The sequence below is a fragment of the Abramis brama genome (assembly GCF_963993115.1).
Source record: "Abramis brama genome assembly, chromosome: 9".
Taxonomy (NCBI): domain Eukaryota; kingdom Metazoa; phylum Chordata; class Actinopteri; order Cypriniformes; family Leuciscidae; genus Abramis; species Abramis brama.
The window spans coordinates 33,621,342-33,636,233 of NC_139971.1; the positions used below are offsets into that span (position 1 = coordinate 33,621,342).

General features: G+C 37.9%; 3 protein-coding genes across 8 annotated transcripts; 1 reads left to right on the plus strand and 2 right to left on the minus strand.

Annotated features, from left to right (window-relative positions):
- Positions 1–796: 796 nt before the first annotated feature.
- Positions 797–5,689, minus strand: kbtbd4 (kelch repeat and BTB (POZ) domain containing 4). 3 transcript variants are annotated; one of them, XM_084124616.1, is made up of 5 exons: positions 5,347–5,689; positions 4,579–5,255; positions 4,346–4,487; positions 4,139–4,245; positions 797–2,556 (listed from the first exon to the last, which is right to left on the minus strand). In XM_084124616.1, exons 2-5 carry the CDS (start codon positions 5,038–5,040, stop codon positions 1,696–1,698), a joined length of 1,572 nt encoding a protein of 523 aa, XP_083980742.1. In that variant the 5' UTR covers positions 5,041–5,255; positions 5,347–5,689; the 3' UTR covers positions 797–1,695. The 3 variants fall into 3 exon arrangements, with proteins under 3 accessions (XP_083980742.1, XP_083980743.1, XP_083980744.1); XM_084124617.1 differs by having other exon boundaries at positions 4,579–5,052; positions 5,614–5,674; XM_084124618.1 differs by having other exon boundaries at positions 4,579–5,052; positions 5,347–5,465.
- An 18-nt stretch (positions 5,690–5,707) lies between these two features.
- LOC311089720 (protein FAM180A) lies at positions 5,708–9,202 on the plus strand. The gene is made up of 4 exons (XM_084124627.1): positions 5,708–5,755; positions 5,937–6,114; positions 6,491–6,570; positions 7,550–9,202. The coding sequence occupies exons 2-4, from the start codon at positions 6,054–6,056 to the stop codon at positions 7,877–7,879; spliced, it is 471 nt and encodes a 156-aa protein (XP_083980753.1). The 5' UTR covers positions 5,708–5,755; positions 5,937–6,053; the 3' UTR covers positions 7,880–9,202.
- ddb2 (damage-specific DNA binding protein 2) lies at positions 8,094–14,527 on the minus strand. 4 transcript variants are annotated; one of them, XM_084124622.1, is made up of 11 exons: positions 14,416–14,527; positions 14,131–14,295; positions 13,856–13,977; positions 13,504–13,695; positions 12,676–12,821; positions 10,106–10,205; positions 9,840–10,017; positions 9,577–9,722; positions 9,317–9,472; positions 8,624–8,669; positions 8,094–8,534 (listed from the first exon to the last, which is right to left on the minus strand). In XM_084124622.1, exons 2-11 carry the CDS (start codon positions 14,276–14,278, stop codon positions 8,278–8,280), a joined length of 1,491 nt encoding a protein of 496 aa, XP_083980748.1. In that variant the 5' UTR covers positions 14,279–14,295; positions 14,416–14,527; the 3' UTR covers positions 8,094–8,277. The 4 variants fall into 4 exon arrangements, with proteins under 4 accessions (XP_083980748.1, XP_083980745.1, XP_083980747.1 ...); XM_084124619.1 differs by lacking the exon at positions 12,676–12,821 and adding an exon at positions 11,797–11,963 and having other exon boundaries at positions 14,131–14,292; positions 14,416–14,512; XM_084124621.1 differs by having other exon boundaries at positions 14,131–14,292; positions 14,416–14,512.
- Between the last annotated feature and the right edge of the window lie 365 nt (positions 14,528–14,892).

The following is a 14,892-nucleotide window of genomic DNA, read 5'->3' on the forward strand; positions in this document are numbered from 1 at the left end:
GTTAGAAAGCACAGCGACACAAATATTTACTTCAAGTCTGTTTTAACACACATGTGACGAGATGCAAGAAAAATGGACAAGTGGTACTCACTGCAGAGTCAAATGACGATCAACTCTAAGGGGGTGGAGGGATAGAGTTGTGGGTAGGGTTAGGGTGTGGTTGGATATTCTAGCTCCACCCATTAGGCCCAAATTACATTCGCTCCTCCTCGCTGGAGCTCTAGCGAGGAGGAGCTAGAAGTAAGCTCCACCCATTTGCTCTGCAGTGAGCAGCTTCTCAAAATGGAGGTGCATCATCTCACTCTCCAAATAAGCAAGTCGTGGTGCAGAACTCCTCTGTTGCACAAGAAAAACTCAGGAACAGAGGAAACTGGTTTGTAATGTGATGTTCCGTGCTGTAGCCACGGCCGAAATCTTTGGACATACCGTTTGAATACTTCAGGCAAATCTGTTATCGGTTATCGTTTGACGATATCACAATACAATTTGAAATCCAATTTGAGCAGCCAACGCATCTGTAAAAATCTGAATGGAATGATTGAATCACCTCCAAATGGGGTTTGAATCAGGGGGAAAAAAAGGATTCCATGTGTTTTGTTGCTGTCCAGACTTTCAAAAACCCATATGGATGTGCAAAAATTTAGATTTTTGCCGGTAGTCTGAATATAGCCTAATTCAGACTATTCTTCAAAATATCTACTTTTGTGTTCTGCAGAAGAAAAAGTCATACAGGTTTGGAACAACATGAAGGGTGGGATTATCATAACTGTTAGGCAAAGGGGGGAAACATGAAACATTTTATTTTTGCCTTTTAATTCAAGAGGAAAGTTGACCAAAAGTACGGAGTCAAACAACACAGATTTTTAAAAGTTAATTCAGTCATTTTTAGTAACAATATTTTGAACCAGCTCCAAAAGGTCAACAAGAATATGCTATGTCTCTGGCAGATGTAAAATGGACTGCATCTTCATATACTGCATAAAGTAAAATATAAACAGTTGTAGCATACATTTGCAAACCAGCTTAAGGTGGAAACCGAATATAAAGTTCCTGTCCAGTCATAAACCACTGAGAAAGGGGAATCTGAGGTGACAATTGAGAAATTATCAGTAAGAGAGATATAAGTGGCAAACTTTCATTATGAACATTTTTTAAATGCCCCTTGACAGTGGTAATAAATACTTTTGTCAACATCCTTGAGGATGTTTTGCATGGTTAATCTGAGAACATTTCCTTACATTCAGCGTATCTTGGCAGACATTTGAAAGACACCATATATCGCACACTATCACTTATTTAAGGTAGTAATGATATGCAATTCACAGCTGTATACACTGCATATGTATTCTGTTAATTCGGTAAATGATGTGTACAAATTAGTTCTTGTGGTGTTAGAAACGTTTGTGGAATGTTAATGGTTTAAAAAGAAATTCAAATATAAATTCCTTTTGAAATCCAAATGAAATACTAAACTAAAGCTTGACAAACTACGATGGTCAACTGCAAATGACACTGCAGATACTGACAAACATTACACATTACATTTGGCCTCCATTAACACTTTACGGTGTCCTAGTGTAACACTTCACATGACATTATAAAGCTTGTACCACTGTAACAACTTCTACACGACTGCGGTCTATTAAATCACCATAGTACATTTTTATCATGGTCCTATGCATTACGTAGAACATCTCAGGCCAAAACAAACTGCCAGTTTGTAAGGAGGATTTTGATTCCCTTAATTACTGAGACCACCGACGTGGCAGGGTTCAATTTCAACGTGTTTGCGTCACCTTTCTTGCATTTATCCCTAAAAACATAAATGCAGCCATTGCAGCTGGCCACTTTCCATAGAGATGGCACACAGCTCCACACTTCAGGGAAGCGCAGCCGAGTGAAGCTGTCCAGCAGTGGGTTATAGCACACCAGAGAGTCGCCCTCTGCCACCACAAATATAAGGTCCTTATGGGCAGTGGCATGCATGCATCCGGCAAAAGGCAGCATGTATGGCTTGGTTTGACACCTCTGTGTGGCTGTGTCGAAGCACTGGATAAGGCGAGACGGTTTGGTAAAGAAGTCCATGTCATTTTCCTCCCCGCCCAAAAGGTAAATGGTGCCTCCCAAATTGACTCCGGCTGCACCCGACACGGCTGTGTCTAGTTGAGTGGTCTCTTTCCATATGTTGTCCTGTACTGTATAGCAAATGACAGCGTTGGAGAGAGTGTCCTGAAGGGTCTTGCCTCCCAACGAGTATATGGCATCCTCTGTAGACACAGACACTAACGTGTGGTGGAGACGGTCCCGGGGCAGAGGGGCGCAGCGCTCCCAGTCCATAGTGTGCATGTTGCATTTCCACATGCGACGTGGTATTGAGCCCCCGACAACATATAGATCGGCCCCATGCTTGCAGGCAGCCGTGATCTGGTGACACAGGCTGTTCTGGCCGCTCACACTGATGGCATCATCCTCGTCACAATGAAGAGACACTGCCAATGAGTGTGTGCGTGTGTCTTCTTTCCCAATTAGGTATATGTGCACTTTTTCACCAATCTCCTAAATTGCAACAAAGCCAACAATGAGCATGCGAACAATACAATAGTAATAATAAACAACAGTTGATTATGAATTCTGCGTGTCAACATTTTAAACTGGTCAGAACGATCTAGCTGGTTAACATAGATGAGGTTTTCTGGGCATTGCAAGAATGACTTCTGATAGCATAAATTGGAAAATGTATTAAAACGTCCAAAAAATTCCATTCATTTTCAGCAAAAGTGCTTAATTATAATAATTATAATAATTACATAATTTCCAGGTATAATTGCACATTTTCTTTGCAAAGAAATTTTTTAAATAAAAACAAATTAAAAATCCAGGGGGTTGTATTAAATTGGTTTCTCTCATATCTTAAAGACAGAACTTTTTCTATCAGTACTGACAACCATCTTCTAATCTAATTACGTGTGGCATCCCACAAGGGTCCATTTTGGGTCCTCTGCTTTTTCCTCAAGGCTCTATCTTTTTGTTCAGTGTAGCTTATTGTTATGCTGACGATACACAACTTTACCTTCCTGTCAGGTCAAATGATTCTTGTTCCATCAGTAATCTCATCTCTTGTCTTGAGGAAGTTAAAATTATGGATGTCTGAAGATTTTCTTAAGTTTAATGAGGATAAATCAGGCCATTGCCTTTGGTCCTTTATTGTGTTTCACTGACCTGAAAATCAGGTAGGTACTCTGTTCTTTAACCTTGCATGATAAAGTGAAGAACTGGGTGTCATCTTTGATAAGCAGATAAATGCCATTATTAAAGGAAGCTTTTTTCATCTCAAATCCATTGCCAAATCAAAACACTCCCTCTCTCAGAAGGACTTGGAAATAGTATTTCACGCATTTATTACATCCCAGTTGGATTACTGCAATGCAATTTATATGTGTGTATTTGTATTTATATGTGACACTTTATTTGTCTCAGTTTTTCACACCTGCAATTAGTCCAAAATGCAGCAGCTTCCCTACATTGGCTATCAGTTAGCTATAGAGTTAAATTTAATGTCCTGCTGTACGGTTTAGGCCCACATTACATAGCTGATCTCCTTTTGTACCTAGGTTATTTTTTAAAATCAGTAACTTCTTTCTGTTCCTCATTCCTGCTTGAAAACCAAGGGCGTTTGTAGTTGCGGCCCCCAGGTTGTGGAATACACTTCTGTTTTTTGTTAGGTCTTCCTCCACACTGGCCATATTTAAATCTAGGTTGAAGACATATTTTTTTTCTCCATAGCCTATGATGTTGTTTGAGATGCATAGGGGTTTTATTTGCAGCATTTGTTGTTTTTAAAATGTGCTTAACACTTGAACTTGAATTTATTTTAAAATAAAAAATAATCTTTTTTGCATATTTATTACACATGCAAATAATTTCCATTTAAAATGATGTAATGCAAATATAAAATAATCAATTTAAATTGAATTTATAATTTGTCGAGTAGAAATCTTAATAATATATACTAATATATTTTCATTTGAAGAATATAGAATATCAATATTGCATTGTGAGATAAAATACTGTATAAACTGTGATAAAAATAATACTGTGAAATGTCTATTTTTCTTCCCAACCCCTAATCATCACTAACCTTTAGGCTGTCTAGAAGCATATCAGAATACTCCTCTCGTTCGACTTTGTTGTGATTTATCCAAGTATCAATAGCTGCAGTTGGATTTTGTGAGCTTGGCACCCCATCTGCAAATTACAGACACAAATTAACATGATCTCTGACTCTTTCTAATCACAATCTCTCATATGAAGTGAATCCAATTTGCTGTTTGCACTATTCATTCACCTTTAATGATGTCTATGAGAAGGCACAAAGGCATGTTCAGGAACTCCTCTGTCTGGTGCAGCTGAACCAGGTGAATCTTTGCACAGTGCTTGGCAGCCGTATACAACTCCTGGTCACTGTGTCTGTCCGCCAACCACATAATCTGAAAGAAAGTTTCAACAGTTTCCTACTGATTCAGCTGATCTTTATCAAAGCATTTTTGTGTATGCTATAAATCAAAACGAAGGTTTCACCTGCAGGCAATTCTTAACAACCACAGTTCGTGATAGGAAGCGAGAGCACTCCTCAAAGAGGGCAGTAAGCTGGTACATATCAGCCATTTCATAGGTGTCCTGCAGGTCTTCAACCCTTAGTTTTATTGTTCCATGGTAGATGTAGTCCACCAGCGACTGGAAGACAGGTGCACTGACGTCCTTCAGCTCAATGTTACGATCATAAGCTTCTCTAAGGTTAGAGGTGAACATGGACCTGAAGAAGCTGCTTTGTGCCGAGAGCACCAGGCGGTGAAGCTGGAACTCTTTGCTGTCCACAGTGACGATGACATCTGCAAACAGACCATCCTCCAGACACAAGTCCATGATGCTCTTCACAACACGGCTGGAATGGGAGCGATCGGTAAAGGTGTAGCCCTGGAAGTAGTTTTCATCCCCCGATGGACCTCCAACGCTGTAGCCTCCATCCTCACCAGACTCCATGGCACCTTAAATCTGAAGCAGCTTCACCTGAATACTTGATAAATGACTTACTGAGTCAGCTGTCTCTCAGATGGTGGCATTCGTGTAGCTTTAATTGTTAACTAGCAGGCTGGGATTTGCCTTGGGATTTAATGCTCACTGAGCTCTAAAATAACTGACAGATTGATGTAAAGCCATATGTAGCATTCTTTATGAAGGAATCTGCTGCTTGCAATCTACACAAACAAAATTTCATACAGATTAAAACAACGTTCATATGTGATTTTGCATTTAAACGTTTCCACCGGTTCAAAACATGAAACTTACCGGCTTAGTGTTCACATAAGCGTTAGTTTTGACTGAGCAATAGGTCAGCCAAATTATGTCCATTTATGGTAAACTGGCCAGCTATGAAGCTAATGCTAACATAAACCATCTAGATTAGGGTCTATTTAACTTCTACCATACTAATGAGTCCACAATCAAACGCAGCAGATTTTTTGTGTGTGTGTCAGATGTAACTCTGCAGACAGCACATGCGCATTCAGACAATATTATTTATAAATGTTAGCATGTGTTAAATATTTGCCATACCAGGAGACTGCTTGTAAAAGTCAGCCCTAGGAAGTAAACAGCATATTTCTTCGTATTGACGTCACTTCGCGTTTACGTGACTCTCTGCTGCCCCAGTGTGTTGGAGGACTGTCATTGCACTGCAATTCGAAAAACAAACAATGTAACGTTATTTATTTAAAAAAAGTATGCTCGAGTAACTTAGCTTTTAATTCAGATGAATTATATAACGACATATATATAGTATTTGCAATTACAATAAAAGTAAATAGATTTAAGTCACTATCTCTTGTAGTCACATTCTTTCTCTCTTCCAGCTTGGCTCAAATTGTCTTTTTCCGCAGGTGGAAAAATGCGACGCACTAGACTAAATCAGGAATCCTGTTTTTTTGGTGGGTGTGGTTCAAAACGGATGACGACTGAAAGCTGCTTGAATCAAGTGCAATTATATTTCTGTGGCAATGTTGTTGGTATGTGTTGTCCTGTTTCTCATTGGCTTCAGGGAGCCCTGGAATAACTCAGGTAAAGACTTTTGAACTTGACGAGACGACATGTGCAGTAAATATTTTTGCTTGACAGTTTTATTTTTTCACATATACATTTAGTTTTTCTTATGATATTTGTACTAGTAGGCTACTGGATTGCATTAGCTGTTCCAGACAGTGCTGTTGGGAATGTGGCACTGGCATTCTGTGGCATGCTGGACATGATTTGTGCCAATCATGATGTCAGATTCTTTAAATTACGCGAGCACTGTTGAAATCTTTCGTTTTATATTTTACTTAACTTTGCCATGCCATTGCTCGCTTACCACTGATCAATAATAATTCAGCTCAGACTTGTTTTCGTACAGTTCAAGCTTAATGATTTCCATGTAAGTGTGTGTGCTGTCATGCAGATGTTTCTGCGGTTCTGCACGGAGGACTGGCATCTCAGGGTTTTATCAGATCTGTAAGTGATGCTGACCTGATGTTTGAGGTAAGAAAATATAGCCATACATTCCTCAAAGCACTCAAAGTAACAATTAATTTCACCGTGCATTAGTCGAATTCAATATTGTAGTTAAAACATTGATTTTTGTCACGAATGATACAATAAAATTCCTCTTAAATACACTCTGACGTGATCATGACCATTTGTTAATATAAAGTTGAATAGCCTTTATTAGTTCACAGAAGCAGAATTATATTATATAGTTCATCTAAACATTTCTAATTGGTCTACAAATATTATGCATGCAGTTTTTATGACACTGTATTGGAAGACTACTTTAAATTCTAAAAAAGATATTTAAAAAGTTCTCACACTATAGCAAACTGTAAAATAATAAATATTATGATTTTAATCTAAACTCTTGATTGAACTACAAGTATAGACAAATACTGAAGAAGCAAATCTATGGTGCCCCTAAGGGGACATGGTGATGGCAAAAAAATATTTAAATATAACTGATATTTCAATGCTTTTGCATTCCCCAAATAGCCTAAACTTTGCATTTGTTCCTCCAAGCTCCAAGAAACATTGCACTTGCTTGTAAAATGTTAGTTTTTTGTAAAAAAAAAAAAAAAAAGAAGAAGAAGAGAAAAAACTTGTGTACTAGTGTAGGGGACCACTATATTTCAGGTTTCTCATTTAAATGAACAAAGTGAACAAACAGAGGCACTGAGATGTTTCCCTTGCATCGCATATTTCCCCCCATCAGCATGTCTTTGGGGCTCCATTCAGATGATGAACTCACTATGTATATATATGCATACATATATGGTTGCGCGCGCGCTCACACACACACACACACACGTATACATATCCTGTGTGTATATATGTATGTATATATATATATATATAAATATACATATATATACACACACACACATATATAAACACTAACTTTTATGTTAGATGAGATTTGACAGCACTAATATATATATTTTACATTCACCCTTTTTTTAAATCCTAGTTCTTATGGAGAGGACTGGAGATTGATGTCGACAATAATGTTGTCATGCGGGATCAAGAAATAGCATCTATGCGACAAGGACGAGCTTTCTTATCTCTGATAAACGACAGTATTCCAAAGACTGTGTCTGCAATGAAGAAGTTACTGGCTATGCAGGAAGAGCAAGACAACTCTTTCACTCAGGCCCAGTTTGAGACCCTCATCCTCGGGATGATCTATTCAGCCTACCAGGCCCGAAACCAGAGGCTGGAGTCAGAGCAGCAGGCCTGGACTGATATTCTTGGTCGCCTTGCAAATGCTACTTTCATTCAGCTACGCAAATCTTCTTAACTAACAATAAACATACCAGTTATTAATGTAACATCCTGATCATTTGTACCTGGCTTAAATGACTCATCAAAGTACAGTTTGTAATGAATTCTAAAATCTTTGTTGTCAGTTTGAATTGCTTTGATTTTCTTCACCTCCAACCATGGCTTATTTTTTCTGGTTCTTCAAATACAAAACATATTTTATTACACTCACAAAGACACATAACCAAGTGTTTGATGTAAAGTATAAAAAGTTTATTTTGAACAGAATATACATTATTTTGGGACATACAAAAAGGTAACAAGTCCTTATTTTAATTTTTGTTGTTCCAGGAATTATTCATTGAAATGAGCAGAACAAATGAGACCTGAGACACTGAGTACTGCATCTAGTCTTAAAGCTCAGTATATTCTTTCTCACTTTTTCTTCACTTTTGATGTCTTGCATTCGGTCTTGCTCTTGGTCTTTGACTTGGTCTCTGTTGAAGACAACGATGACAGCTTTTTCTTGAGCTTGGCATCATTAACAGCTGCTCTTCCGTCTCTATTCGTGCGCTGCTGGGCTCTGCGCTGAGATCTGGAGGTTCCAGCTCTGCCTCCACTGTCCTCCACTGTCCGTTTCCAATTAACATGGTTCAGTGTGTCCTCTCGGTTCCAGATTAAAATGTTATAGCCTGTAATTAAAGTGTACAACTTTTCAAATTAATTAAGTCACGTAGCACTCTTGACTACTATGATTATAAGAAAATAAATTATATTGTACCCATTCCAGAAGCCAGCACATCCCCAGTTGAACTGAACTTGTTGAGCTGAAATAAAATAAACGTGAGATATTAAGATATTTGCGCCTGCAATGTTATCAGTAAACAATTGTGTGTATATAAACCTATATACACTACCGTTCATTTACATTTTTCAAAGGCGGCTGCATTTATTTGATGAAAAATACAGTAAAAGAGTAGTTTTTTAGTTTTTTTTACTTTAAATAACCATTTTCTATTTCAATATATTTTAAAATGTAATGTATTACTGCGAAGCTGAACTTTCAGCATAATTTTTCCAGTCTTCAGTGTCACATGATCCTTTAGAAATCATTCTCATATGCTGATTTGGAGCTCAAGAAACATTTTGTCATGAATGTTGAAAACAGTTCTGTTGCTTAATATTTTTGTTGAGATGGTGATTTTTTTTTTCAGGATTTATGAATAGAAAGTTCAAAAGAACATAATTTATTTGAAATGGAAATCTTGTGTGATATTACAAATGTCTTTACGGTCACTTTTGATCAATTTAATGTGTCCTCGCTGAATAAAAGTATTCATTTCTTAAAAAAAAAAAAAAATCGTACTGACCCTAAATGGTTGAACGATTGTGTATATATTATCAAAAATCTTAATTAACATTATGATGTTAAATATTGTAAAATATTTAAAAGGAAAAACCAAAACATGCTTACAGATATGATACCAGCAGCATTGGGGTCTCTCAGCTGGTGCACAAGATCACCACTGTTGGCATCATAAATGTCAATAGTTCTCTTGTCATTGACTAATACTTGATCATCTGGGTAACGGCCAGCAACGATGAGGTCATACATGGGATGCCAGGTTGCCTGAGAGAGAAAAAAAGACCAAAATGAAACTATGACACCACTAAGATGCCTATAAACTTGATTACAACATAAAACATGCAGTTTAAACTTAAGGAAGTTTAGACCTTGATGGGCGTTAAGTGCTGGAACTGCCGATGAGGATGAATAATTATTTGATCAGGTTTAGACCAGTCATATGAGCAATATACCCTGATCTGGTTCCTCTGGTCTGTAGTAAGGAGCTTGGTGCTGTCTGTCGGATTAAAGTACACTGAAAAAAAATAAAGAACATTAATTAAAAAAAAATTGCATTTAAACCTATTGTACAGTTGAGAGGCTTTTATTTATTACTTGTTCCCCTCCTTGCTTTTCTGATTTGGTCTCTTACCAGAATTGACAGGTTTCTCATGAGGCATTTCAGCGATATAACTGCTTTTGTCTTTAATATTTCGGAGGTCCCACAGCTTGACCGTGGCATCAACAGAGGACGTTGCCATCAGCCAGTCACAACGAGGGTTAAATTCCGCATGGGTCACTTTGGCTTTGTGCAGCTTCTCTTTGAAAATCTTAATACGTTTACAAAAATATGTATATCAGACAGCTTTATTCTTGATTCTGGAAATGAGAATTGATTTAGATATTTCCATCACTTACTTCTTGCCCATCCAGGCCAAGCAGGAGAAGTCTTCCAGTATTGTCCCCAGTCGCAAGCATCTGACGGCTAACAGACACGTCCACGCAGCAGAACCAGTAACTGGGATAGTGACATTTGTGGCATTAAAAACATGTACATCTTCATGTAATATCCAATTTATACCTAATAATATATGACAGTGGAATGCATGGTCTTTAAAGTCTCTGTGAACCGGAAGTTGCAACCGACTTTACTTCAGTGTTGTGACGTATTTCCAAGTGAAATTGAATATTGAATAGAGGGCGGGGTTTAACTTTAGCACACCTCCTCTCCATCCCTCGCTCATAGAAGACGGTTAGAGGAGAGTTGTTAAGGATATTCAACCCAAACCTTAAAACTGACGTCATCAGAAAAGGAACGCCATTCAAATTTTCAGATTTTGATTAAAGATTACCACAACAAACAAATTTTTCCTCTGTGTATTAACTCGCATGGATTAGTTGTTCACCACAAGACAAGTAATTTGCGCTAACAAAGTAAATAGGGTCAATTTTGATTTCATGACGACTTTAAAAAGTGAAAGAATAGACTGATATACAGTAACTGTGTAAAGAAATTGCAGACAAATCAACAACCGATCTATACTCCATGTTTAAGGGCAGTTGTTCTTACAGCAATATGGAATATTAAACATAAATATGAAATAGATATAAACATCACCAGAGCCGGACAGTAACGGAGTACATTTACTTGAGTACAGTACTTAAGTACAATTTTGAGGGATCTGTACTTTACTCGAGTATCATTTTTGGGGAGTACTCATGACTTTACTCAAGTACATTTGAGAGGCAAATATTGTACTCTTTACTCCACTACATTTCTATCCATAACTGTGAGTACCCGTTACTACTTCTTCTAAAAAAAAAAAAAAACATCTCGGAAACCCTCAATTTGTTGTTTCCCTCTCAAATGTGATTGGATTGTGCAGGCGCCACTGATTGGGACAGCCTATCAGCAAGCAATCACCTTCAGCTTTCTGCCAAAGTCAACTCCATGGTCAGATTTAGATAAGAGACGAAACCATGGACGAAACAATGGATGAAGACGCAGCAGGTCCATCCCGGGAGTATTTTTTTTCCCAGGATGGTAGGGGGAAGACTCATGAATATTCATTAGGGAAGTCATCCCTGATTGGTCTTAACCCCAGTGACGGGTAGGTTTAGGGGCGGGGTTAGGGAGGTCATAAGACCCCCAGTGACGGGTAGGTTTAGGGGTAGGTCATCAGACCAATCAGGGATGACTTCCCTAATGAATATTCATGAGTATTTCCCTACCATCCTGGGAAAAAAAATATCGCTCCCGTGGCCCCACCTCGCCAGATTATTTCAATTTTCTGAACAAGTTAATGATAGTTTTCGCTTCAAGTGTTTGCTGTGTTTACCAATGTAAGCACTGTGGCAGTAGTAATGCAATATTTAGAAAATGTACTCTTGATACTCAAGTACTTTTAAAAACAAGTACTTTAGTACTTTTACTTAAGTAGACATCTGACTGTAGTACTTTTACTTGTACTTGAGTAAAATTTAGCAAGGGGTATCTGTACTTTTACTCAAGTAATGAAGCTGTGTACTCTGTCCGCCTCTGAACATCACCTAAAAATATTTTTGATTTCCCAACACTGCTGAACAATTCAAACAAGCACTGTCCTCACCAAAGATCATGGTGGTCATGGCCACAGTCTGGGGTTCGAGACAATATCTGACTTTGGGAGCCCTCAAAACTCTGCACGCTGATTGTGCCATCACCAGAAGCGACAAAGATTTTGGACACATCTGTGGGGCAGAACTTCATCCCCCCAATAAAGTCACCAGCTCCCTTCTGAATGGATACAACAGACAAACACAAGCTTGTAAGATCTAGATACAACTGCCAAAACCAAATATGGCCATGACGAGGGAGGACTATGGGTTTATAATATTTACAAATTTATATTGCAACTAAACCAGCACAACAACATGAGGAAGGTGAAGACAAATAATGTTCTTCATGTTCGCCAATAACATGCTAAGATTCAAACATACATACTACAAATTATAAATGACAATGTTATTGACTAAATGGATTACTCTTAATGGCCTAAAGCAACTTAATAATTGATCAAGACATGGAGACGATGAACATAGTATACTGCCATTTATATCATTATATCTCATTATATCATAACTAACTGAAAAATTTCATCCTCTGATCTATCACAGGGTTTATCCAACTTCATACCAATCAGACGACCAAAAAATACACAAATACATTAAATTCCCACTTTATCTATGGAACTGAATTTTATATATTCACAGTAACTGTGTGAAACTTCAAGCACAAGCATGTTCAAGAGTCAACTGAATGAAATACCGATAACTAATGTCGCACACTTGTTATACTATAATTCAACTGAATGAACAGAAGTGTCCATCAACATGACAAAGCATCAGCTCAAGCCTCAAATCAAGAAAAGTGCAAATTTCAAGTACTGTAAATCTCTGTGTGGTCTGCAAATGGGAGAACAGCCACAAGTGCTAATAAAGGATCTTACTCCCATGAATCTGTTTTGGCAAAGACTTGTATAATCGTTCCACTGATATCCCGAAGGGCGGTCGCACCCCAAATAGATGAGGTGAACAGCTGATTGGTATTGAATTGGTTAAACTTCATGCCTGTTATTGCATCTCCAGGACCCATCTAGGATAAAGAACAGAGGAGAAAATCTCAGCAGTCACCAAAACTGCATTTGTAATCTGTTCAAATCTGAAAATGCTGAACTTTACTTTTACTATATTCTTAATCAAGACTTTCAATAGTTTACAGTACACTGTTTAGCTATTTACACATAAACATTTTTAATTGATTTAACCATTAATATGTACACTACATTGTGATTTGATTTCACTGGGACCCCAAAAGTATTTGGACAATTAAAGGGTTAGTTCACCCAAAAATGAAAACGCACATCAGTTGTTCGCTTGACGTGCGAGAACCAATGAGGTTCATTCTCGTGTTACGCATCTCGTGTTACGATCTCTTTATAAACTTTTTGAAGTTTCAAAGTGTCAGTTGCGTAGCTGCCAATGGAGGAAGAAAAGCTCACAGATTTCATCAAAAAGATCTTCATTTGTGTTCCGAAGATGAACGAAAATCTTGCGGGTTTGGAACGACATGAGGGTGAGTAACTAATTAATAACAGATTTTTCATTTTTGGTTGAACTATCCCTTTAACCGACACTTAATGTATGAATGTCATTGGATTAGATAAATATCAAACCAAGTTGCATCTGCAAACAAATGGTGCTATAACTCTAGAAAGTACTTTTTGTCTTCACTTTGAACAGTATATTCTTCACTTCACAATCCAGCTTCATCTCACCCCCTGTATGAAAGTTCTCTTATTCAGCACATCGTAATCCCACAGGATGATGTCTCCACCTTTGGAGCCCACTGCAACAGTGGTGGGATGGGTGGGATGCCATTCCAGACAAGTGACCCTCCGGTCAAAGGGGCTGGCTGTGCGGTGAAGTTGGTAGGCTCCAAGAGAGCGTATGAAAGGCTCTTGCAGACACTATAACACAAGGGAGAGTAGTACATAGTACTGTAATATTGTTGTTGTTGAGTTCTTGCACTAGTTTTCTAAATTGCAGAGTGTATAGGCCACACCATAATAATACATATTATACATATCACCATATACTGTATATGCATTATATGCTTGTCATCATCACCTGGCGCAGTTGAGAATGGATGCTCTGTCCCAAGGTGCTTTTGTAAATGTAGTGAAGGATACTTGTTTGGCCCACTTTCTTTTGACCTCCAGTCCATTTCACACTTGCTTGTATGTAGGTGTCTGTAACATTACAGAAATCCAGTTTAGCTCACCAGCAAATCTAGATTAGTGACTGGTTAGTTTTGAAAAAAAAAATTATGTTTGCCCTCAAGCCATTAAATTTAACTTTTTGTATATTTAAAACAAACTATGCCATTGCGTAGCTTTCCTCACCCGCTTTTGGTGCCGTCTTGCCTTTCAGTTTGGCTTTTAGCTTTTTGGAGAGTGTTTGAGGAGGTTCTTCATTCGGTCTTTTCTTTGAATTGACGTTCTTCGTCTGCTTCGAAGCAGTTGAGTCTGTCTGAGCCCTTCCTCGCGCCATTTCAAGTCTACTTTCTACTTGTGATTGTGAAAAGGGTCAACAAAGACACTGCATGCAATTATGCAATTATGCGTTACACATAAAGTTAAATCGTAGAAACGACCCGAACAACAAGAATAATGCACTTTCTTTCTTACCTGCAAATGTAAAGCTTTCTGCATTACACTGGCAAGCCCTCGCAGATCAACACCGCTACACGTGCACAGACACGCATTTTGACTACATTCAGTGACGTATAAAACCCAATGTTTTGTAATCGTTGAGCGCGAAACATAATTTATCCACTAGATGGCGCCAAATGTGGGAAAGTAATCATAGGACTGAGTAAATAATGTACATTAATTTTTATGAATATTTCTGTTCAATTATCCCTTTTTAAAGATATTCAAATTCACAGCACTAGAAAAAATCATAAAAACATTTGCACCTTTGCTATTTAGGTAACAAATATATTGCCCGAAAACTCTTAATTGATATTTTAAAGAATGTTGGTAATCAAACAGTTGACGACACCCATTGACTTCCATAGTAGGAAAAAAGAATATGGAAGTCAATGGGTGCCGAGTCCGACAACTGTTTGATTACCAACATTCTTTAAAATGTCTTCTTTTTTG

What these genes read in the sequence shown, in the direction of transcription:
- kbtbd4 (XM_084124616.1), bottom strand. Translation starts at nt 5,040, where the DNA reads ATGGAGTCTGGTGAGGATGGAGGCTACAGCGTTGGAGGTCCATCGGGG. An exon ending in TTGTTAAGAATTGCCTGCAG is followed by an intron (nt 4,488 to 4,578) that starts GTGAAACCTTCG and finishes ACTTTCTTTCAG; the next exon opens with ATTATGTGGTTGGCGGACAG. An exon ending in TCTCATAGACATCATTAAAG is followed by an intron (nt 4,246 to 4,345) that starts GTGAATGAATAG and finishes TGTAATTTGCAG; the next exon opens with ATGGGGTGCCAAGCTCACAA.
- LOC311089720 (XM_084124627.1), top strand. Translation starts at nt 6,054, where the DNA reads ATGTTGTTGGTATGTGTTGTCCTGTTTCTCATTGGCTTCAGGGAGCCC. An exon ending in GGAGCCCTGGAATAACTCAG is followed by an intron (nt 6,115 to 6,490) that starts GTAAAGACTTTT and finishes GCTGTCATGCAG; the next exon opens with ATGTTTCTGCGGTTCTGCAC. An exon ending in ATGCTGACCTGATGTTTGAG is followed by an intron (nt 6,571 to 7,549) that starts GTAAGAAAATAT and finishes TTTAAATCCTAG; the next exon opens with TTCTTATGGAGAGGACTGGA.
- ddb2 (XM_084124619.1), bottom strand. Translation starts at nt 14,278, where the DNA reads ATGGCGCGAGGAAGGGCTCAGACAGACTCAACTGCTTCGAAGCAGACG. An exon ending in CATGACCACCATGATCTTTG is followed by an intron (nt 10,206 to 11,796) that starts GTGAGGACAGTG and finishes TCACTATCCCAG; the next exon opens with TTACTGGTTCTGCTGCGTGG. An exon ending in TGAGAAACCTGTCAATTCTG is followed by an intron (nt 9,723 to 9,839) that starts GTAAGAGACCAA and finishes ATTTTTTTTCAG; the next exon opens with TGTACTTTAATCCGACAGAC.